Below are 24,436 nucleotides of genomic sequence, written 5' to 3' on the forward strand. Positions count from 1 at the left end.
GTTACCTTTTACGTGACAGTACAGTGGTGCCATCTTTCTACAGGAAAATACTCGTCCATAAATGGCACGTGTCTGTATGAACTGTCAACGTGATGTTGAGGTTCTCCAATGGCCCGTAAAACCTCAGATCAGCCTCCGATAGAACGTGTGTGGAACCAGCTGCGATGTTAACTCCGACCGCGAGCCGCTATCGAGCACATGAAAGATTAATTCTAACCGTTGTCGGATAGCTTGCCTCAGAGGAGGATACAACGGCTTTATGACACCCTCTTCAACGTAATCAGTACATATATCCAGGCCAGATGAGGTACAACATCATAATCACATTGCCAAGTTCATTATAAATTTAACTCGATATTTTACTCACTGAAATAACACAACACACCCTCTCAATCCTTGAAGTTTCATATTGATTCCTCCTTCCCTTCTCGGTGCTCCACTTTTTTTCCATGTACATATCAATAGCAGAATGCTGATTTCTATAGCTGTTATTGTAAATTATACATGAAGAAAGGTTACATTAAATGACAGGGTAATCAAGTATCTTTTTGCAGACTTCGCACGCCCTATAAATATAAATTATAAGTCAATTTAATACTATCTCATTCTGTTTAGAAGTTAAAGCTTTAATAATGTGTCTAGTTATTAAATCACTAGCTGGTGTTCAGTACACTTTGGTTATTACTATGAACTCCCCATGAAATTTTCTTCTTGCAGCTCAAGCTTCAAAATGCTGCTCACTGCCAGATCTAACATTATCAACATTTTCAGAATTTTATTCCTTCGTAATAGAAGTGGCAACTCCACTTCTCAGAATGGTTCGTACATCATGAGTAACTACAAATACTAATGCAAAGTCTTTCCTTCAGGTGACCACAGCGAAAAGGAATAAAAGTACATAACCCGACTTAATTTCTAGACAAAGAAATCATAGCCAGGCAGCCGTATTGCCGCAAATGTCCCTTTCGATCGCTACGATCTGCCATCTGCTGTCTCCATACAGACCGCTTGACCTGGCGACGGACTCCTTCGGTATGTCGCTCGTGGTCCCTGTGAATACTCTCGGTGAATGTGGCTGATGGGAGTTGGTGAATCGACAGAAATCGAAATACGTTCACAGGCGCTGATGGTTTCCGGTTGCTTTCGGTGTTAACCAGGAAGCAACACTGCCCCACTGGGTACCTGCCATCAACCGAAGCAGAAGCCACACGTGTAGACAGCGATCACGCCCCCGTGGGCTACTCACAGCAGTACATAGCGGCTTGCTTCTCAGCACGTTCCACAGCTTCCCCAGCAATGAGAATTGCCATTACAGAGATTGCCACAGACCAAGCACTAGGATAGCTTTTGCGGTAATCGTCAGTCAATACCACTTTCACATAGTGATCCGTCACTCGAAATTTTATTGTTTCATGGCGTTGCCGACGAAACTTCCAAAACAATTAAATATATTTTATGATGAGATCCTTACCTATCGCCTGTAATGAACTTACTGGGTAATCTGAGCAAGACTTATGTCCCAACTCAAGGTTTCATTCAGACAACATCTCACTTGTATTATTCAAATTTAATGAACAGCAATTTAATTTTAATATTTTAGATTTGATTCGTAAAATTTTCCAGATATGTGTTGTTAATTGTATTCTAAGAGTTTGTTGGCTGGTTTGCCATTGGCAAAATGAGAGGAACTAATTTTGTTTCCTGTGTCTTTTGCAGGCTACTACCCACCTGCAGTGGCGTTCTCATATGCGTCAGGTGAGATATTGTATCGTTTTATTGCGTTGCACCCTACTGCTACCGGAGAAATTAGTGTACAGATTGATCTTGCCCTTGGGGTGGGAATCTGCCTCTAAAATGTGGAAGAATCAAAGACATGAGGACGCAGAAGGCAATGGAAACCACTGCATTAAAGACACATTACGTTTATCCACAGGACATGTGGTCTGTAACTGGAAAAGTGTCATGATGATATCTCTCTTGGCAAAAATTTCCAGTTCCGATCTTGTACCCAATTCAGATCTCCAGGAAGGGACTGCCAAAAAGTCGTGACCACGAGAAACATATTAAATAACTAAACAGATTAAATAACCAAGGAAAGAATAACGTTCTACAAGGCGGGGCACTCAATGTCAGAAGTTTGAACGTGGCAGGGAATGAGAAAATCCAAAAAGGGAAATTCTAAGGCTCAGTCTGGATACAGTGGCAGTCGGTGAAGTGAAATTGAAAGAAAACGAGGATTTATGGTCATATGAGTATAGCGTAAAACCAACAGCAGCAGAAAATGATATAACGGTAGTAGGATTCCTTATGAATAGGAAGGTAGGGCAGCGAATCAGTTATTGTGAAACAGTGCACTGGAAGCCTGTATGGGGAAGAGGAATCGTCTGATGATGTGATAGAAGGGGAAGCAGGTCAATAGGAAAGAGATAAGAGATCGAGTATTAGAATCAGAATTTATAAGCGTTTTGGAAGACTTAAGACCAAGTAAGGCAGAAAGGGTAGAGAACATTCAATTGGAATTTTTAAAATTCGGAAGTTTTATGAGTCAGCCAATACGAGAATTATCGTACAATCAGTTCCTCTCAGTTCCGGTTTTCGCACAGTCCATGTTTCACTACCATATAATGCTGTGCTCCGAACGTACATTCTCAGAAATTTCTTCCTCACATTGACGTCTTTGTTTGGTACTAGTAGACTTCTCTTGGCCAGGATTGCCATCTTTGCCAGTGCTTGTCTGCTTTTGATGTCCTCCTTGCTCCGTCCGTCAATGGTTATTTTGCTGCCTAGGTAGTATAATTCTTTAACTTCATCTACCTCGTGAGCGTCAATCCTGATGTTAAATTGGACACGGTTGTCATTTATGCTACTTCTCATTACTTTCGCCGTTCTTCGATTTTCTCTCAATCCATATTTTGTACTAATTAGACTGTTCAATCCATTCAGCAGATCATGTAGTTCGTCTTCACTTTCACTCAGGAAAGCAATGTCATCGGCAAACCGTATCGTTGATATCCCTTCACCTTGAGTTTTAATTGCACTCCTGAAGCTTTCCTCTATTTACATCATTGCTTCTTCGACGCATAGATTGGACAGCAGGGACGAAAGACTACTTCCCTTTCTGACTCCCTTTTCAATCCCAGAACTTCGTTCTTGGTCGGTCACTCTCATTATTCCCTCTCGGCTCGTGTACATATTGTATCTTGCCCGTCTCTCCCTATTGCTTACCCCTATTTTGCTCAGAATTCTGAACATCTTGAACCATTTTAATTTGGCGGACGCCTTTTCCAGGTAGGCAGATCCTACGAACGTGTCTTGACTTTTCTTTAGTCTTGCTTCCATCATCAACCGCTACATCAGAATTACCTCCCTGGTTCCTTTACCATTCCTAAAGCCAAACTGATCGTCATGTAACACATCTTCAGTGTTCTTTTGTATTCTTCTGTATATTATTCTTGTCAGAAACTTGGTTGCATGAGCTGTTAAGCTGATTGTGCGTTAATTTTCGTACTTGTCAACTCTTGCAGTCTTCGGAATTGTATGGATGATATTTTTTCGGAAGTCAGATGGTGAGTCGCCCAACTCTTACATTCTGTACACCGACTTGAATACTCGGTTTGTTGCCACTTTCCCCAGTGAAGTTAGACATTCTGATGGAATGTTATCTATCCCTTCTGCGTTAATTGATCTGAAGTCCTCCAGAGCTCTCTTAAATTCTGATTCTAATACTGGATTCTCCATCTCTTCTAAATCGGCTCCTGTTTCTTCTTCTATCACATCAGAGAAATATTCCCTCCTCATAGAAGCCTTCAATGTACTCTTGCCACCTATCCGCTCTCTTCTCTGTATTTAACAGCGGAATTCCCGTTGCACTCTTCATGATACTTACCACCCTTGTTTTTAAATTCACCGAAAATTGTTCAGACTTTCTTATATGCTTAGTCAGTCCTTCTGGCAGTCACTTATTTTTCGATTTCTTCACATTTTTCATGCAACTATTTCGTCTTAGCTTCCCTGCACTTTCTGCTTATTTCATTGGGAAGGACTTGTATTTCTATATTCCTGAATTTCGCTGAACATTTTTGTACTTCCTTCTTTCGTCGATTAAATGAGGTATTTCTTCTGTTATCCATGGTTTAGTGGCTGTTACCTTCTTTGTACCTGCGTTATTCTTTCCAACTTCTGTGATGATCATTTTTAGAGATGTCCACTTCTCTTCACCTGTACTGATCTATTCATTATTGTTGTTTCTATAGCGTGAGATAACTTCAAGTGTGTCTCTTAAATCCTTATTACTTCAGTATCCCATTTCTTAGCGTATTAATTCTTCCTGACTAATCTCTTAAACTTCAGCCTACTCTTCATGACTATTACATTGTGATATGAGTCTATACCTGCTCCTAGACAAGCCTTACAATACAGTACCTGAATTCGGAATCTCTGTCCCACCATGATGTAATGTAATTGAAATCTTCCAGTATCACATATTTCCTCCTCTGGTGATTCTTGAACAGAGTATTCACTATTACTAGCTGAAATTTATTGCAGAATTCAATTAGTCTTTCTCCTCTCTCTTCCTTGTCCCAAACTCATATTCATCTGTCACTTTTTCTTCTACTCCTCCCTCTACAACCGCGTTCCAGTCCCTGGTGACTATTAGATTTTCTTCTCCCTTTACATACTGCATTACTCCTTCAATATCCTCATACACTTCCTCTATCTCCGATCTTAGGATGCGACGTCGGCATGTACACCTCAGCTATTGTTGTGTGTGCTGCTTTGCTGTCAATTCTGATAAGAACAATCCTGTCACTGAACTGCTCACAGTAACACACTCTCTTCACTACTTTCCTATTCGTAACGAATCCTACTTCAAGGCTTCCATTTTCTGCTCCTGTTTATATGACCCTACACTCATTTGTCCAGAAACCCTTGTCTTCTTACCATTTCATTTCGCTGACCCCTGCTATATCTAGCTTGAGCCTTAGAATTTCCCTTTTCAGACTTTCTACCTTCCCTACCACGTTGAAGCTTCTGATATAAAAAGCATATTAGCACTGGCGAAAATGCCAGTCTTGGCGAAGGGAAGTCTATTAGAATCATACCCAGGTCTTAATTTGAGGAAGAAATCTCTGAGAATGTACGTTTGGAGGACGGTGTTGTATGGGAGTGAAACATGGACTGCGGGAAAACCGGAACAGAAGGAAATCGAAGAATTTGAGATGTGGTGCTGCAGAAGAATGTTGAAAATTAGGTGGACTGATAAGGTATGGAAAGATGAGGTCTTTCACAGAATTGGCGAGGAAAGAAATATGTAGTAACGACTGACAAGGAGGTGGACAAGATGATAGGACGTCTGTTAATACATGAAAGAATAACTTCCATGGTATTAGAGCCAGCTGTATAGCGTAAAAACTGTAGAGAAAGGCAGAGATTGGAGCGCATCCAGTAATTATAATGGAGGATGGAGGCTGCAAGTGCTGCTTTGAGATGGAGAGGTTAGCACAGGAGAGGAATTCATTGCGGGAAGCATCAACCCAGTCACAAGATTGATAAAAAAACAGTTATTACTTGAAGAATGGCGATCTAGCTGAAATTGTAATCTGAAATAAATAAATACACGTAATAACATACAAAGGAAAATATCATTTCGAAAAAGGAGAAAGTGAGTCCTCGCACTGTGCTACTACAATTTCGTCACTCTGCTACTAGATGAAATTGTTCACTAAAAGAAGGCGACTTATTGCATGTCATTGACTCCATGTTTCACTACAATACAGTGCTGTACTCCAGACGTATATTCTCAGAAATTTCTTCCTCAAATTAAGGCCTATGTTCAGTACTACTAGACTTCTCTTGGCCAGGATTGCAATTTTTGTCACTGCTAGTCTGCTTTTGACGTCCTCCGTGCTCCGATCGTCAATGGTTATTTTACTGGCTAGGTATCAGAATTCCTAACTTCATCTACTTCGTGACCATCAATACTGATATTTAGTTTCTCGCTGTTCTCATTTCTACTACTTCTCATTAATTTCGTCTTTCTTCGATTTACTCTCAGTCCATATTCTGTACTCATTAGACTGTTCATCCCGTTCAGCAGATCATATAATTCTTCTTCACTTTCGCACAAGATAGCAATCTCATCAGCAAATCGTATCGTTGATATCCTTCCACTTTGAGTTTTAATTGCACCCCTGAATCTTTCCAATATTTCCATCACTGCTTCTTCGCAGGACAGATGGACAGTAGGGGCGAAAGATTACACCCCCGTTCTGACACCCTTTTTAGCCCGAGCATATCGTCCTTGGTCGTCCACTCTTATTATTCCTTCTTGTCTCTTGTACATATTGTATATTACCTGTCTGTCTCTACAGCTTACTCCTATTTCGCTCAGAATTTCGAATATCTTTCAGCATTTTAATTTGGCGGACGCCTTTTCCAGGTAGACAAATCCTATGAAAGTGTCCTGATTTTTTAAGTGTTGCTTCCATTATCAACTGCAACGTCAGATTTACCTCTCTGGTTCCTTTATCTTTCCTAAAGCCAAATCGATCTTCATCTAACACATACTGTGTTTTCTTTTCTGTTCTTCTGTATGCTATTCTTGTCAGAAACTTGGAAGCATGAACTGTTAAGGTGGTTGTGCGATAATTTTCGTACTTGTCAGCTCTTGCTGTTTCCGGAATTGTATGGATCATATTTTTCCAAAGTCGGATGGTATGTCGCAGGACTCATACATTCTACACACCAACTTGAATAGCCGGTTTGTTGCCACTTTCGCCTATGATGTTAGAAATTTTGATGGAATGTTACCTATTTCTTCTCATTTATTTGATCTTACCTCTTCCAAAGCTCTCTTAAATTCTGATTCTAATACTGGATTCCCCATCTCCTCTAAATCGACTCCTGTTTCTTCTTCTATCACGTCAGACAAATGTTCCCCACCATACAAGCCTTCAATGTACTCTTGCCACCTATCCGCAATCTCCTCAGCATTTAACAGCGGAATTCCCGTTGCACACTTAATGTTCCCACACTTGCTTTTAATTTAACCGAAAATTGTTTCGACTTTCCTATATGCCCTTCTGCCCTTCTGACAATCATCTTTTTTTTCGATTTAGCATTCGCTTCCTTGCACTTTCTATTTATATCATTCCTCAGCGAGCTGTATTCCTATATTCCTGAATTTCTAGGAACATTTTTGTTCTTCCTTCTCTCATCGATTAACTGAGTATTGCCTCTGCTACGCATGGTTTCTTCACTGATACCTTCTTTTTACCTACGTTATTCTTTCCAACTTCTGTGACTGTCATTTTTAGAGATGTCCACTCCTCTTCACCTGTACTGCCTACTGATCTATTCCTTATTGTTGCATCTATAGCCTGATATAACTTCAAGTGTATCAATTTCTCACTAATTCCATATCAATTCATTTCAGTAATGTTTCGTCCTGACTAATCTCTTAAACTTCAGCCTACCCTTCATCAATACTATATTGTGATCAGAGTCCATATCTGCTTCCAGGTAAACCTTGCAATCCAGTGTCCGAATTCGAAATCTCTGCCCGAGCATGATGTAATCTAACTGAAATCGTCTATTACCACCTGGCCTTTTCCAAGCATAACTCCTCCTCTTGTGATTCTTGAACAGAGTATTCGCTATTACTCGCTGACATTTATTACAAAATTCAATTAGTCTTTTTCCTCTCTCATTCCTTGGCCAAAGCCCATATTCTCCTGTACATTTTCTGCTAAAGCTTCCTCTACAGCCGCATTCCAGGCCCCATGACTATCAGATTTTCTACTCCCTTTCTGGTTTGCTGTCGATTCTCGATTCTGATAAGAACAACCCTATCACTGAACTGTACACAGTAACATACTCTCTGCCCTACTCTCCTATTCATAACGAATACTACTCCAATTATACCAATTTCGGCTCTCTTGATATCACCCTATACTCATCTGACCAGAAACCCTTGTCTTCTTTCCATATCACTTCACTGCCCCCTACTATGTCTAGCTTGAGCCTCAGCATTTCCCTCTTCAGACTTTCTAGCTTCCCTGCCAAGTTCAAGGTTCTGATGTATCACGTCCCGACGTGTAGAACGTTATCCTTTCGTTGGTTATTGAATCTTTTTCTCATGGTCACCTCCCCCTTGAAGTCCACTGCCGGAGATGCGAATGCAGAACTATTCCGACATCTTTTGCCAATGGAGAGATCATCGTGATACTTTTTCAGTTACAAGCCAGATGTCCTGTGGATGCACATTTATGTGTCTTTAATGCAGTGGTTTCCATTGCTTTATGCATCCTCATGCCGTTGATCACTGCTGATTCTTCCGTCTATGGGGGCACTTCCCCACCCCAAGGCCAAGAGAGTGCCCTGAACCTCTTTGCGCTCCTCCGCCGTCTTTGATAAGGCCGTTGGCAGATTGAGTGTGACTATTTATGCTGGAATCTTCGGCTGCCAATACTGATTATTAATCAAAATTCCAGCGGTGGTGAGTTTCGAACCCGAAACCGATGTCGTTTTGATTACTCATGAAAGACGGTACCCCTACACCACGGGCCCACTATCAGCAAAGTGGAAGCACCGGAGAGCTTATACTGACGTTGCGGTTAATATTGGAAGCAAGATCGAAGAAAACTACTCAAGATGTGTCCGTAGCATTTGTCGACCGCGGAAAACCGTTGGACAAGGCGTTAGAAATTATGAGAAAAATAGGGGCAAGTTATAGTGAAAGTCGGGTAATATACAATATGTACGAGCAACAAGAGAGAACAATAAGACTCAAGACCAAAAACGTAGTGCTACAAAAACAGTGTGAAGACCAAAAACGTAGTGCCCGAAAAAGAGTGTAAGAAAGGGATGTATTCTTTCGCCCCTACTGTTCAGTACATACATCGAAGAACCAACGACGAAAATAAAAGAAAGCTTCCAGAACGGCAATGAAATTGAAGGTTGCAGGATTACGGAGATGACATTCGCTGAAAACACGAAAGTCATTAGAAGCAGCAGAAATCAGACCTGTGATAAACTTAACATCAGAATTTTTAATCACGAAGGGGAAGGTTACAGGATTAAAATAATAAGATTCGCTGAAAACATTGCTGGCGTCAGTGAGAGTGGGGAAGAATTACAGCATCTGTTGAGTGGAATGAACAGTCTACTGAGTAAAGGACGTGGTCTGAGAGTAAATCGAAGTAAGACGAAAGTAATGAGAAGCAACAGAAATGAGACCAGCGAGAAACTTAACATCAGAATCGGTAATCACGAAGAAGATGAAGTTAAGGTAATCTGATACCCATGCAGCAAAATAACCTATGATTGACTTAGCTGGGAGAACATGAAAAGCATATTAGCACTAGAAAAAAGGGCACTGATGGCGAAGTGAAGTCTACTAGAATTAGTCATAGGCCTTGAGGAAGAAATTTATGAGAATGAACGTTTTATGCGCAGCGTTGTATGGGAATGAAACATTTACCTTGAGGAAGAAATTTCTGAGAATGTACGTTTGAAGCACGGCGTTGTATGGGAATGAAACATGGACCTTGGGAAAACCGGAACAGAAGGAAATCGAAGAATTTGAGATGTGGTGCTGAAGATGAATGTTGAAAATTAGATGGACTGATAAGGTAAGGAGAGAGGAGGTCCTCCACAGAATTGACGAGGAAAGAAGATGTAGTAACGACTGACAAGGAGGTGGACAAGATGATAGGACGTCTGTTAAGACATGAAAGAATAACTTCCATGGTACTAGAGCCAGCTGTATAGCGTAAAAACTGTAGAGAAAGGCAGAGATTGGAACGCATCCAGCAAGTATAATTGAGGATGTAGGCTGCAAGTGCTGCTCTGAGATGGAGAGGTTACCACAGGAGAGGAATTCGTGGCGGGAAGCTTCAACCCAATCACAAGATTGATGAAAAGCTATTACTTGAAGAAGGACAGTCTAGCTGAAATCGAAATCTGAAATAAATAAGTACAAGTAATAACAGACAGCCGAAAATATCGTTTCCAAAAAGGAGTAAGCCCTCCTCGCTCTATACTACTACCATTTCGTCTCTCTGCTACAAGATGAAATTGTTTACTAAAGGACTGAAACTTGTTGAATATCATTGCCTAAGTCTATGTCCGTTAGTATTTTACACAAAATGGCACCAACTCGACGTTTGCTGCTTCGAAGATGTTACCGGAAACGACCTCATACACTGTCTCTTTCACGGAAGTGACTTCGTGTTATTTGTCGCTGTGCTTGTACATTTTCCTTCTACTGACGCAGCAGATGGAGTACACACGTCGTCGTATGTATTGTTAATGACAAAAGCGATCAGGAAGCTTCATGCATCCGTTAATATATTTAGATTCGTATCAGTTCAGCTACTCACATAAGCAGCTTCGCCACGATGCGTCTCGAGGTACGCGGGTAGCATATCACTCCCGGTCGTCATAGCGGTACATCGTAGTTCCTCTCCGAATGGAAATTGCTGTAAATCTGCCAAACAATCGGGGCTGTCTTTTAAAACTCATCTTTAATAACTTCCGTTAATACATTACACCATTAAAACGATCACTCTGACAAAATACTGTTATTAATTAAATAAATTTTAGGCGAAACAAAGTTAACAAAGGAACCATAATCTGTCACCAGCACTTTAGAACAATTAGCTGGCCTACCTAATCGGCTCTTGCGAGAGATGCATCGGGAAAGGGTCTGAGTTCCAACTCATGTGTCCCTTCTCCGTGGCATTTAGGTGAAGTTAGAAGTTGGGTAGATTTTGCAGTAACCATGAGTCGACACATGTTTCATGTAGCTACCTGTCACTCTAAAATATGTTCTTCAGAGTGCTGGAGACGCAACATCCTGCAAAATTATATCTTTTTTATGACGTGATCCTTATCTGTCCCCGGCAATGAACTTACTGAATTATCCGAACACGTCATACGTCCCAACTCTGAGTTTCATTCAGACGCTACCTCTTCCAAGTTATACAAATTTAACGAACAGTAATATACTTTTACTATTTAGAGTACGGAAGATAGACATCTTAAGCTGTTGTACATGTACGTTATTTATTGCAACTTAAGATTTCCTACGTCTATGTTACCAACAGAGAAATGAATAGAACTAATTTTTCCCCGGATGTGTTGCAGGGTACATCCCACCGGCAGCACCGGGTTCATTCGGAGGAGGAGGAGGTGAGTTATTACATAGTTTCATTGAGTTGTACCGCACTCCTAGCTCACAAATTAATGATTTCGTTAACATCTTGTGAATTTTGGTGTGTACATATGATATACTACACGACGTTTATCGGCCGAATGAGAGTATGATTAATACGACATGAGTGCTCAAGCGGCAAGAGGCAAATACCCATTATGCCATACTGATTTGGGTTTTTCTGTGTTTGTCGTAGGTTATTTCATGGTGGTGACAGGTCTCTTCGACACACTGTTGTTCTACCTTTCCCATACCTTGTCCAAATGAGCAGGTTGTCAATATCTACTGACCTAGACGTGGACGAGTTGTTAACTTCTGGGTTTTCTTCCTTGTACTAACATTCTCCGACAATGAATAAATGTTAACACTGGTTCAGTAACCTCATTTAAGAGACTCCAGGGGGAAATTAGCATTTGGTATTCGAAGGTACGGAACTTTCAAGTAGCTGTTAACTGACATGACAAAGTGCTTTCTTGCTTTCTGACTACCTGTTCACACATTGGTGCAGTATGTAAGAAATTCCATTTTCTGCCTCGGCTTATTAAAATCGCTTAAGATCGCAAATTCAGTTGAAGTGCTGTTCTCAAGTGATAGCTGTAACAACATAAATTGCTAAAAGACAAAATAAGTTTTAGGATACATTCTGTACTAGTTTTTTATACAATGCTGCATCTTTTTATATAGATGCCTCTTTTATTAAGCATATGAAGAATGTATGCGTTATGGATAAGCATTGACGCCCTTCTCAGTAAGGTGCGAGAAGGTACACTATGTGATCAGAAGTATCCGTACACCCCCACAAATATACGTTTTTCATGTTAGGTACGTTTTGCTGCCACCTACCGAGAGGTACTCCGTATCAGCGACCTCAGTAGTCATTAGAAATCGTGAGAGAGCAGTACGGGGCGCTCCGCGGAACTCACAAACTTTGAACGTCGTCAGGTGATTGGGTGTCACTTGTCTCACACGTCTGTACGTGAGATTTCCACACTCCTATACATCCGTAGATCCTCTATTTTACGATGTGAAAGTGAAGTGAAAACGTGAAGGGACACGTACAGCACAAAAAGCGTACAGGTCGACCTCGTCTGTTGACTGACAGAAACTGCCAACAGTTGAAGAGGTTCGTAAGGTGTAGTAGGTAGACATCTACCATCCACAGGAATTCCAACCTGCATCAGGATCCACTGCAAGTACTATGATAGTGAGGCGGGAGGTGAGAAAACGCGGATTTCATAGTCGAGTGGCTGCTCATAAGCCACACATCACGCCGGTAAATGCCAAACGACGCCTCGCTTCCTGTAAGGACCGTAAACATGGGACAACTGAACAGTGGAGAAACGTTGCGTGGAGTGACGAATCACGGTACACAATGCGGCGATCCGACGGCAGGGCGTGGGTATGGCGAATGCTTGGTGAACGTCTCATGCCAGCGTGTGTAGTGCCAACAGTAAAATTCGGAGGCGGTGGTGTTATAGTGTGGTTGTATTCTTCATGAAGGGGTCTTGCACCCCTTGTTGTTTTGCTTGTCGCCATCACATTACAGGCCTACACTGATGTTTTAGGCTCCTTCTTGCTTCCCACTGTTGAAGAGCAATACGGGGATGGCGACTGCATGTTTCAACACGATCGATCACCTTTTCATAAGGCACGGCCTGTGGCGGAGTGGTTACTCGACAATACCATCCCTATAGTGAACTGACCTGCACAGAGTCCTGACCTGAGTCCTATGGAACACCTTTGGGATGTTTTGGAACGCCGACTTCGTGTCAGGCCTCACCAACCGATATCGATAACTCTCCTCAGTGCAGCACTCCGTGAAGACTGGACTGCTATTCCCCAAGAAACCTTCCATCACCTGATTGAACGTGTGCCTGCGGGAGTGGAAGCTGTCATCAAGGGTAAGGATGTGCCAACACCATATTGAATTCCAACATTGCCGATGGAGGGCGCCACGGACTTGTAAGTCATTTTCAGCCATGTGTCCGGATACTTTTGATCACATAGTGTATATATTTTGAAAATTCATTGGGTTTTATAATATTCGAAAAGTAATGTACTAAAGAGTAGTGTCACAATTAAGTGTAAACAATTTACTTAGCATATTACACTTTGGATGCCAAGAGGGTTGTGCCTCTCCTTGATAATGCTATTTTCTCGTTCGCCCACCAAAATATTACAAACCTTAACTAAAAAAACGTCGCCAGGTGGTACTTTTGATCACTGAATAGCGTTTTTTTCTGTACATCATGTTACACTCTTAGCAAAACTTAGGTTTTATAGATTTGATGGCTTTACATGCAACAGGTTTGAATCATACTTAACAAACAGAATTCAAAAAATTGTGCTGGATAATTCATTGGACAGAAATAAAATTTTATTGACTGGACAGGAATGGCAAATGGAGTTCTATAGGGTTGAACTTTGTGTCACTCCTATTCCTTATATATATGAATGACTTTCCACTTAACTTTCAACAAGCAGAATTGGTAGTTATTGGAGACGAGACTACCGTTACAATAAAACGCATCAGAAAGAAAGGAATAGAAGAGATGTTTATGATAATTTACAAAGAATTATTAAGAAGTTCTCTGAAAATGCTCTTCATTAATCTCTAAAATAAAGTACTCTATATTCAGTTCTGTAGAAAAAATAAAGTCATGCCAGCAATTTTCATATTTCCATTCAGCATTGTCTCACGAAATAATTTTCTGGGCTAACTCGTCACTTAGACGGTACTGATTCCACAGTAGCAAGCAATGACAATAATATGTGGTTTCATCTGCGTATGTCATGTGGGAATTTCTTCAAGGAGTTAGGCTGTTCAGCTGCACCATCACAGCACGTATATTCACTAACGAAATTCGTCATAAATAAACCAAGACATTTTGACAACAATTGTGATGTGTGGCATACAACACTAGAAGAAAAATGACTCTTATAACACTTTATGAAAGCTGTCAGTGGTCCAGAAAGGAGTTCAATAAGCAACAACAAAAATTCTTGATCAGTTGCCCAATAACATAAAATGTCTGTAGTAGCTAAGCAAGTTTGAAGTCTAACGTAATTTCTCCTGGACAACTCTTACTATTCCATGGACGGATTTCTGTTTAATAGCTGGTAGTACGACAGTAAAAAATAAAAAAAATAAAAATGCAACTAGTTTTTAAGTGTAGTTGCTTGAGTAGTGCTAAAAAATAATGTGTTGATTAATGCTAAGACTAAAGATGTACTCACATCCTGTAAACTGATTCGTTGTACGGGAAAAGAATAGTTCCAATGATCTATGGAACGTGTAACTAACTTACAAATTTCTGAGCACAGAACGTATCCCTAAAACTGAATTTGTGTTTTAGCTGTTTACAGTGTCATAGTTTGCAGTCTTCCGACTTTGGAAGCTTTAAGATCAAACAAAGTAGAAGGAATACATTGCATTCGATCAGAATTTCTAAAATCGTTGGGGGAAGTGGCAACAGAACTAACATTAACGTTGGTGTGTAGACCGTCTGAGATGACAATATACCATCTGGCGTTCGGAAAAATATCATCTGCACAATCCAGAAGACTGCAAAAGTTAACAAATGCGTAATTTATCACACAATCAGTTTAACAGCTCATGCATCCAAGTTGGTTAAAAGAATAACATACAGAAGAATGGAAAAGAAAAGTGAGGATGTTGTAGATGAGGGTCAGTTTGGATTTAGAACAGGTAAAGGTACCAGAGCGGCAATTCCGATGTTGCTCTTGACAATGGAGGCAAGAGTAAAGAAAAATCAAGACACATCCATAGAATTTGTCAATCTGAAAAAAGCGTTAGTAGGGGGACAGAGACAACAGGAGGACAGTTTGTTAGTGCAGGTTGCCTCCATTCAGTGGCAAGGAAACGTTCAGGGCAAACCTTTTGCTCTATTTTGATTGAAAGGTCCTTAAGCTATTGTTCTGCTAAGAGGATCATGATCCGATGGGGATAATCCTTCTTTCTGATTGACAGGCCCTTATACTAATGTTCAGTTAAGTGGGTTTCCAGGTCACCTCACCCCTCCCCATCCTCTCAGAAACCCTGCACCATCTCCGATATCAAATAAATTGAATAATTATTTGAACCAGTTGAAAAATTGGCGGGAAATATCTCAGTCCTGTTACTTTCAGTATTCGCGAGGTGCTTCATGGTATTCGAATCACCACCTTTACACTGTATCAAATTCATGGACTAATTAATTAATTAAATCGATTTCCTTCAGTTTTCCTTGACCCCTTCCCATTTCAGAAATATTGATTGATCGATAGCAGAGTATGCAACATTGTTTTTGCAATTTAGGCAATGAAACTTCCCGGCAGATTAAAAATGTGTGGGAGACCGAGACTCAAACTCGGGATCTTTGCCTTTTGCGGGCTAGTGCCATCTGAGCTGCCCAAGCACGACTCACGCCCAGTCCTGACAGCTTTACTTCTGCCAGTACCTCGTCTCCTACCTTCACAGAAGCTCTTCTGCGAACCTTACAGAACTATCACTCCTGAAAGAAGCGGTATTGCGGAGACATGCCTTAGCCACAGCATTGGGGCTGTTTCCAGAATGTGATTTTCACTCTGCAGCGGGGTGTACGCTGATATGAAACTTGCTGGCAGATTAAAACTGTGTGCCTGACCGAGACTCGAACTCGGGACCTTTGCCTTTCGCGGGCAAAGTGCTCTACCAATTATTTATTTTATTTATTTATTTATTTATTTATTTATTTATTTTGATCGTTGTGTTTGGTCGTTGCGGACGTCGCAAGACATCTTGTTCAAGTTCTGTGGTTGATCCTTCCACTCAATTTTTTATTACAGAGGCCAACCAGTTCTCTGACCTAACACGCTGAATACCGAGCCGGCTTTAGACAATGTGTGGAATATTGTTCATTTAAACAAATTACGGGATACAAGGCGATGTATGGAGTACAGTTTGTTTAGGGGATCTTTCAGGAAATGGGTTACAGAGTGTAGAGTATTACAGCGGTTTTTTCATTCCGATGACGTAAGGAAAAAGTCTCTCGCATCCCGCCGCCCGCGCAGTCTACCCCACCTGCTCACACCGGGGCCCGCGACGGCTGTCGGCTGTCTCACCGTGCAGGCGCTTGGAGCAGCGTTCTCTGGCTTATGCAGCGTGGTCTTGGAATCACCAGTCTCCGTATCGCCCGCTAAAGTTAGAGGCGAGCTAAGCCACTCCCGAACAAAAACACATTTCCTCTCGGCTTCCACCACCATCTCAAGTGGTATGTATGAATGAACCAACCTGTTGGATACCGGTGCAAGTGAGAGATGCCTTGCATCCAAAGCAAATACTTGACTGGGAATCGACCGATAAATACTGCTGAAGTTAAGAAATGGGTGATTGCCGGTTATATGATCGTGATATTGAGAAAATAAGGCTGGCACAGTAGCTATTTCACACGCAGAAATTGACGATAACACAAAGCTAGTGGCAGGTTGATTCGAAATACACTCTAAAAAAAAGATCGATGCATACAAAGAGGGGGATCTGGAGTTTGCTTTGCACATGACATGGGAACTAGCATGGGATATTTCATTCCGCCATAGGCTCTAACCTGCCCCAGCCTTCCTAGCACAGTTTCTAGTTTTGAAATTCATGAACAGCCTCAGGAGTTATTAAATCTAGTGCGGAATACCACATCGTGAAGAAGTGACTAATGTTGCTTCAGAAGATGTGGCACGGGTAGTATAAAATAAACTATTTGCTTCGCATAGTTCAAATCTACTCAAAATAAAAAAAGCTCGACACTGCACAGTAGTTTGCATGCCTAAATAACAGTGTTATGTTTTTGACCAGAAAGTCCATTAAATAATCCTGAGCTATTGGTATTTCACGTCACGACTGGAAGCAGTGTTGTATGAAATGATAGTTGGAATTTCAAACTTCGACTTACATTTATACAGTCACAGTTACAGAGTTCATGACCACTACAGGTCTGCTAAATGTATTTTCTTTTTTAAAGCGCTATAGAATTCGTAAGTTGACTCGTCCTCTCCGCCACATTAGGAATGAGGGAGAAAGGTTCTACTGCGCTATAGAACAGAGACAAAAGCAAACACCATAGCACTGCGATGTAGTGAGAACCACTAAACATGACGCATTTAAAACACAACCCAATCCGTTGTAATAAGTTGACTTGGCTAGATGTCAGAGATCGCTTAAAGTCTACACAGGAGAAAACTTTTCGTCGCAAGAAATTCGTTTCAGTTGTGGCCCAGTGTGTACAGTACCTAACCAAGGTACAGTTATTCACGTTCTGTTTGACACTTCCTCCGAAATTCTGTCGAAATGTACAAATCATAACAAATGAAACATTCTCGCACGGAATCTGCAGTTCAAAGAGCGCCTTCCTTTATTTTAGTAACGAAGTGACTTATAAACTTACAGAGACATGTTATTTTTTTATTAGGTGTGTAAATATGGATTTATTTTTTCATTACAGCATTTGGAGCGCCTTCTGGCTTTCAACACAGCATCTTTGCATCAGGTAAGTCTTTCACGGTACTTATTACCTTTATAAGCTTTTATTTCGGATACATAAGCTATAATTTTACGTTTTATGGTTTGTATAAATCTTTGCGGAGCATATAGTATTTGAACAGTTTTCTTCTGACCTAAATTACACATATTATGTATGTTGTGTTAGTAAGGGTTTTGCACGTTGCTCCTTGGATTTTGTACGTTCATAACTTTCATTAATTTTGTCTTCGTATACATCACAACAACGCTTGTTGCAATACAGTCCTCTAGGTTACGGTGCACGAGACGTGAGCATACAGTCTTATAATTTTGAAGAACTGCATCCGTAATTTCCGGATGCGATTACACATCAGCTCTAAATAGGATTACTGACTTACAAAAACTTGTGCCAGGTAGTCACCCGAACCCGGTATTCTCGCATATCACAAGCTGTTGCCTTAACCACTTCAACTATCCATTTATGTCTCGCAGAGTGATGCAGACTTCCGTAAGTCGCAGTTTCCATGTCCTATGCTCGCACACCATTTCACGTGATTCCCGCACTGAGAGAGACATTGTTGTTCTTGTCGTATTTGCTTCGTTGGTTGTGTAATACAAATGTGCAATGCTGTGTGTTACAGTGTCTATAGAGTAACATACAATAGTTCGAGTCCCGGTCCGATAAAAATTTTCATGAGTCAGTAATCGTTTTTACAGGTGATGTATAACACTATTCAAAAATTTCATATACGTTTCAATTTAGTACGGCTGTAGATCGTCGGCAGCATGAGTTCATCTTATAATACGCTTCAGACATTGAAAAATTGTCTTATAGTTTTCTTCTCTTGGCTGTTAACTCAGATATATCCTTTAGAAAGTCGCAAGCATTTCTGTGGTTCTGCTTGCAGTTTAGAAGAATTTTAATACTTTTATTGTAAACAAATAAGAATGTTTTCTTAGCGCAGCCACAATATTCCGTTACTCGCTTGATTACATAGTCTATCATGGATTTTTGTGTTAAATGCAGCCTTCGTAGGGATAATGGGTACAAGCGCAGATATTTTTACACGTGGTACTTTAATATGCACAGACATGAGTGTGTTACTTGTCGAAGTCTCCACACACAGACGTCACAGCTTTAAGACCTAATGTTTTCTGCATGGTTGTACTACACCACGAAGTGTACTACGCCTATCAGCCCACTTTTCGACATTTGATCTGCTGCCCAGAGGAAAGTAAGCATTGATGGGTTGCTCTTTCTACATGTACCTGGAGGTACTACTGAACCTAAAAACGTAACATTTGTAATGGCTATAATTGTTAGTCTACAAATGACATAAATATTGATGTAATATTGTTCACTACACCGTCCTCAGCAGCAAATCTGCATTTCCACGCTGCCTTTTGCCATTATTTTTAGGTGGAAACATTCTCATTCTTAGTTTAACATATAGGAAATTCTAGAAGAAGCCATAATATATCACTTACCACAGCGCAATTTCCATTTTCAGAATGAGCGTACATCCATGTCGGTGTCATCCATTGTCAAAAAGTAATGCAGTTTTGTGCCTGGATAACATACACTGCAGTTTGAAAATTACTTTGCTGTTTATTGAAGTGCTTCAGACATTTTCTATACTGGTTTTCAACAGATTTGCCATCATTTGTATAAATAGTTTCCCGTTTTCTCTCCTCCTGCATTACCGAATACCCACACATATACAAACAACGATGCGAATACACGAGTTAAATATTACACTGAAATTTTGTCTCAGACCAAAAGTTTTCTGTTCTGTTAACGTGTAACCAGTGTCAATGTTTTACTCAAATGATCAGCGGACACTGATAAGCCAAACCAGTACGAGCACTCCCCACCGCAACACTGAGTGCCACCTGGCGGGGTTGCAGGCATGTGGCGTCGTAATGAACCTGACTAAGTGCAGCAGAGGCCAACGGGGAACCATTCTAGCAACGACACGGACTTCAGCGAGCATCCACGCCTACTTGTTGAAGGACGGTGAAACCACTAGCACGTCACAGGGTGCTGGACGCCCACGCCACATCACATCCAGTTCGGGCGCTTGCCAGCTCTGTAAACCAGGATAGGCGGCGATCTGTGACAGATCTGACGGCAAAGAACATTGCTGGAGCTGTCAAAAGTGTTTCTGAGCACACAGCTCATCGTAAGTTACTGAACATGGCTCCCCACAGCATACGATCACTAAATATTCCCATATGTACTTGACGATTCACGGAATTACGATTGAAGGGCTCAAGGGAGACTGTACCGTGTGTCGCTTCGTCGAACGAGTCACTTTTCTCGTTACACCAGATCGATAGTAGCGTCCGGATGCGCCGTCACCCGGGTAAACATCACTCGAAACATGCACCGTCGCACAGACTTAGACCGGTGGGGGCAGTATTATGCTGTGAGGGGCATTCACCTGCGCCAGACATGGGACCTGTGGTAGTAATCGGAGGCACTTCGACAACTTCGCCTACTTCGATGACATCTTCCAGCAGGACTAGGGCAGCCTCAAAAAGCCAAAATCTTACTACAGTGGCTTGAGATATGTGCTTGCGAACTCACATTAATGTCTACGCCACCAAATTCGCCTAATATGAAACAGATGTAGCACATTTGTGACGCTACCGGTCGTCAACTCCGATCCGCAAAACTCCGTGCAGTAATTTAAGAGTATTTCGTGACAGATGTGGGCCAAGACGCTGTAAAGTTCTGGCTTATCACTGCATCTCCTCAAGTAAGGACGACGTCATGACGACAATACAGCTGTAGCATGTCGTCTCGATCCAAATGGATTTTTGAGTGAATTTCTCTTCTTTAAGTCCTATGGGACAAACTTACTTCCGGTGATACGAGAGGGAAAAATGTTCGTACTACTGAAAATGTTTGCGGTAAACGTGTGTATACAAGGGTGCTACTGAAAAATTTATCTCTTTAATGCTCGTGCCGTGCAGAGCTGATACTTACAAGGGAACCTCCCCATCGCACCCCCCTCAGATTTAGTTATAAGGTGGCACAGTGGACAGGCCTTGAAAAACTGATCAATCGAGAAAACAGGAAGAAGTTGTGTGGAACTATGAAAAAAATTAGCAAAATATACAAACTGAATAGTCCATGCGCAAGATACGCAACATCAATGATAGTATGAGCTCAGGAGCGCCGTGGTACCGTGGTTAGCGTGAGCAGCTGCGGAACGAGAGTTCCTTGGTTCAAGTCTTCCCTCGAGTGGAAAGTTTACTTTCTTTATTTTCGCGAAGTTATGATTTGTCCGTTCGTCCATTGACGTCTCTGTTCACTGTAATAAGTTTAGTGTCTGTGTTTTGCGACCACACCGCAAAACCGTGCGATTAGTAGACGAAAGGACGTGCATCTTCAATGGGAACTGAAAACATTTGATCGCAAGGTCATAGGTCAACCGATTCCTCCACAGCAAAAACACGTCTGATATATTCTATACGACACTGGTGACGGGATGTGCGTCACATGACAGGAATATGTTCTCGACCCACCTAACTTATGCACTTGGCGAATGGGTAAAAATATTGTTCTACCTCGCCCGATTTAGGTTTTCTTGTGGATGTGATAATCACTCCCAAAAAGTGGTGAAAACATAAGAGTTTGTCACATAAACTGCAACAAATGAACAGTTTCACAGTCGCACAGTTTTCCCTGTGCTCTGTCAAAACATATGTTTTTAACGTTTTCAAAAAGGTTTCCGTGTGTAGACCGTCAAATCCTGCATATGTCCAAGGAAATCTGAACATGTCCTGGAATTTTGGAGAGCGAAGTTGATTACGTGTGAGTACCTGAACTTTGAAAATTGTCTGAAAATAAAAAATTAAACTTTTCACTCGAAGCTTGACTTGAACAAAGTACCTCTCGTTCCGCAGCTCCTCACGCTAACCACGGGACCACAGCGCTCCTTAGCTTACACTCTCCTTGATGTTGCCTATCTTGCGCATGGACTACTCAGTTTGTATTTTTTGCTTATTTTTTACATAGTTCCACACAACTTCTTCCTGTTTTCTCGATTGAACTGTGTTCAGTTTTTCAAGGCCTATCCACTGTGCCAACTTATAACTAAATCTGAGTGGGGTGCGATGGGGAGGTTCCTTTGTTAGCAATATCCGTAGACCTTTTGAATCTCTTTCCACATGTCTCATTATCAAATTTTAAATTGAGAACATACTGTCAAGATGTACATAAGGTCAACTTAGCTGTCACATTACCTTGTATAGACACGATGCGTGTCATTTTGCTGTGTACTTGCATGAACGTCGAGCTGCGTACGTTATTTGTGTATACTTCTTCTGTGAATACTTTGACATACGTTCGAACAGTGTAAATATCTTTGGCGCTCTTCTGGAATCTTTCAGTTCGGAGAGATTGCAATAATTACGTTATTAACAGCCTAGGACAAATTCTTAGTTTCTAAGGTTATTAAGGAGAGTTGATGTATGAGTGATTTTTTTGTTCACATTTACATATATGTCCTCTGCTTTTGCTTTGCAGCGGTACCCAAGCCTTTGGAACCATCCCCACCTTTCTGCTGCTCTCCTGCTTCAGGTGGGTTACGTGTTAAGAATTTTTAATTTGACTCAAATGAAAGATAAAAATCGAACTGCTTTCATTTCTTAATATTTCTATTTGCGAGTCCAGACGTAGTGGAACTTAGTGGTCACTGTAATTTCCATAAAAATACTTATGTATCAACAGAAGATGAAAGCAATGCACAATTTGGCGATGCAACAGTATCAAGATTTGTCCCTTCCTAACCCATTCTCAAGCCGCAGGTTGGAAGACTGCCTTCTGAAATACTTCCAAATAAGTCTGAATTCCTCTTACGACATTATCATGAGATGCGTATGACAGGAAGCAAGATATTTTTGGTTCATTTTGGAACCCGAACTCTCATACGTATAAAAGTAAGCTTTGATGTGATGCATAACTTCTTTCTTCTAGAATCTCCCGCTAAAGGACGTTGAAGATTACTGAGATACGCGCCGACCGACACAGTAAACCCTTCTCTGAGTTTCCTTTATCTCTTTTATTAATCTAAAATTGTAAGCATCCCACACAGATGGATTAACACAGCAACAGTATATGTCTGATTCCTGTAATAATGCAGGATAATGGAAACACAGATTCCTTTCACATCCCGCGTATCTGACGATTTTAGTATCACACCTGAGCAGCGTAGGTATCAGTGTCTCTCAGTCGGAATTTCATATTATGGCGGAAAGTTAAGGCTTTTGCTGGCAACAGCCTGAGAAATGTTTCGAATTTCTAAGCTTACTAACAAATTCTGATGTATTTTAAAGTTCAGATTTACATCTTACTTTTAGTGATTCACGAGGCAGCAAAAGCTCCTTCCGGTCCATACACGACCACGACTTTTCATCCTGGTGCTGAAACTTTTGCAGGCGAGTGCCGTGTTGACAGTTCTAACCTCATTAAGATGAAAGCTACGAGACAAATTGCGAGGACGGAGGATGTTAGTACATCTACATCTACATGATTACTCTGCAATTCACATTTAAGTGCTTGGCAGAGGGTTCATCGAACCACAATCATACTATCTCCCTACCATTCCACTCCCGAACAGCGCGCGGGAAAAACGAACACCCAAACCTTTCTGTTCGAGCTCTGATTTCTCTTATTTTATTTTGATGATCATTCCTACCTATGTAAGTTGGGCTCAACAAAATATTTTCGCATTCGGAAGAGAAAGTTGGTGACTGAAATTTCGTAAATAGGTCTCGCCGCGACGAAAAACGTCTTTGCTTTAATGACTTCCATCCCAACTCGCGTATCATATCTGCCACACTCTCTCCCCTATTACGTGATAATACAAAACGAGCTGCCCTTTTTTGCGCCCTCTCGATGTCCTCCGTCAATCCCACCTGGTAAGGATCCCACACCGCGCAGCAATATTCTAACAGAGGACGAACGAGTGTAGTGTAGTTAGTACACGTGCCTGCTACTTTCCATCAGTATTATCAAGACCAGTCGTTGGATAACTTAGTGAAGTTCACTCTTTATCGAAATATTTATCACTGAACGATGAAACTAGTCTGTTAGCGGAGATTTATTGGTACTTATTGGAAACCTCCGTGACCCCACTAGTTGTAAAATCCTTAACAGTTCTTCTTTTTAGGCATATTCCTTGATTTTATATTTGCGATAGACACCTTTCAGCATAATGACCTAAAAGTTGTACAGTTGTTCTGTAAAGAATCATTTTCTTACATAAACAGGATATTCCCAATATCTTATCAATGTTCAAATGTGTGTAAATTCCTAAGGTACCAAACTGCTGAGGTCATCGGTCCCTAGACTTACACACTACTTAAACTAACTTAAGCTAAGAACAACACACACACACACACACACACACACACACACACACACATGCCCGAGGGAGGACTCCAACGTCATGGCACCTCAAACTGCGCGGCCACTCCGCGCTGCTATCCTGTCAATAAATCGAAGCCATCTACATACTTCTTCGCTCACAGAAGAGAGATATATTTGTTTCGAAAGTCTTTCATTAACATATGTACGGTACCACAAAATAGCTGTCGAAACCCCAGTATTTAAAGTGTCTGCACAAATTTAATTCTTCTAACACACTTCTCTTTCCAGAACATTTTATCCCTGTGTACTGAGTTTTACCCAAAAAATGATTCCATAACTTATTACTGAA

General features: G+C 41.1%; 1 protein-coding gene across 1 annotated transcript in view; it reads left to right on the forward strand.

Annotated features, from left to right (window-relative positions):
- Positions 1-24,436, forward strand: part of LOC124797543 (inter-alpha-trypsin inhibitor heavy chain H4-like) — a 104,259-nt gene that overhangs the window by 49,004 nt on the left and 30,819 nt on the right. The window contains exons 12-15 of the mRNA XM_047260794.1: positions 1,717-1,755; positions 11,149-11,193; positions 17,689-17,733; positions 22,243-22,296. Of these exons, the coding sequence (XP_047116750.1) occupies positions 1,717-1,755; positions 11,149-11,193; positions 17,689-17,733; positions 22,243-22,296 (183 nt within the window). The remainder of the gene's footprint in view (positions 1-1,716; positions 1,756-11,148; positions 11,194-17,688; positions 17,734-22,242; positions 22,297-24,436) is intronic.

Source organism: Schistocerca piceifrons, chromosome 1 (genome assembly GCF_021461385.2).
Source record: "Schistocerca piceifrons isolate TAMUIC-IGC-003096 chromosome 1, iqSchPice1.1, whole genome shotgun sequence".
In the NCBI taxonomy this organism is placed as follows: Eukaryota; Metazoa; Arthropoda; class Insecta; order Orthoptera; family Acrididae; genus Schistocerca; species Schistocerca piceifrons.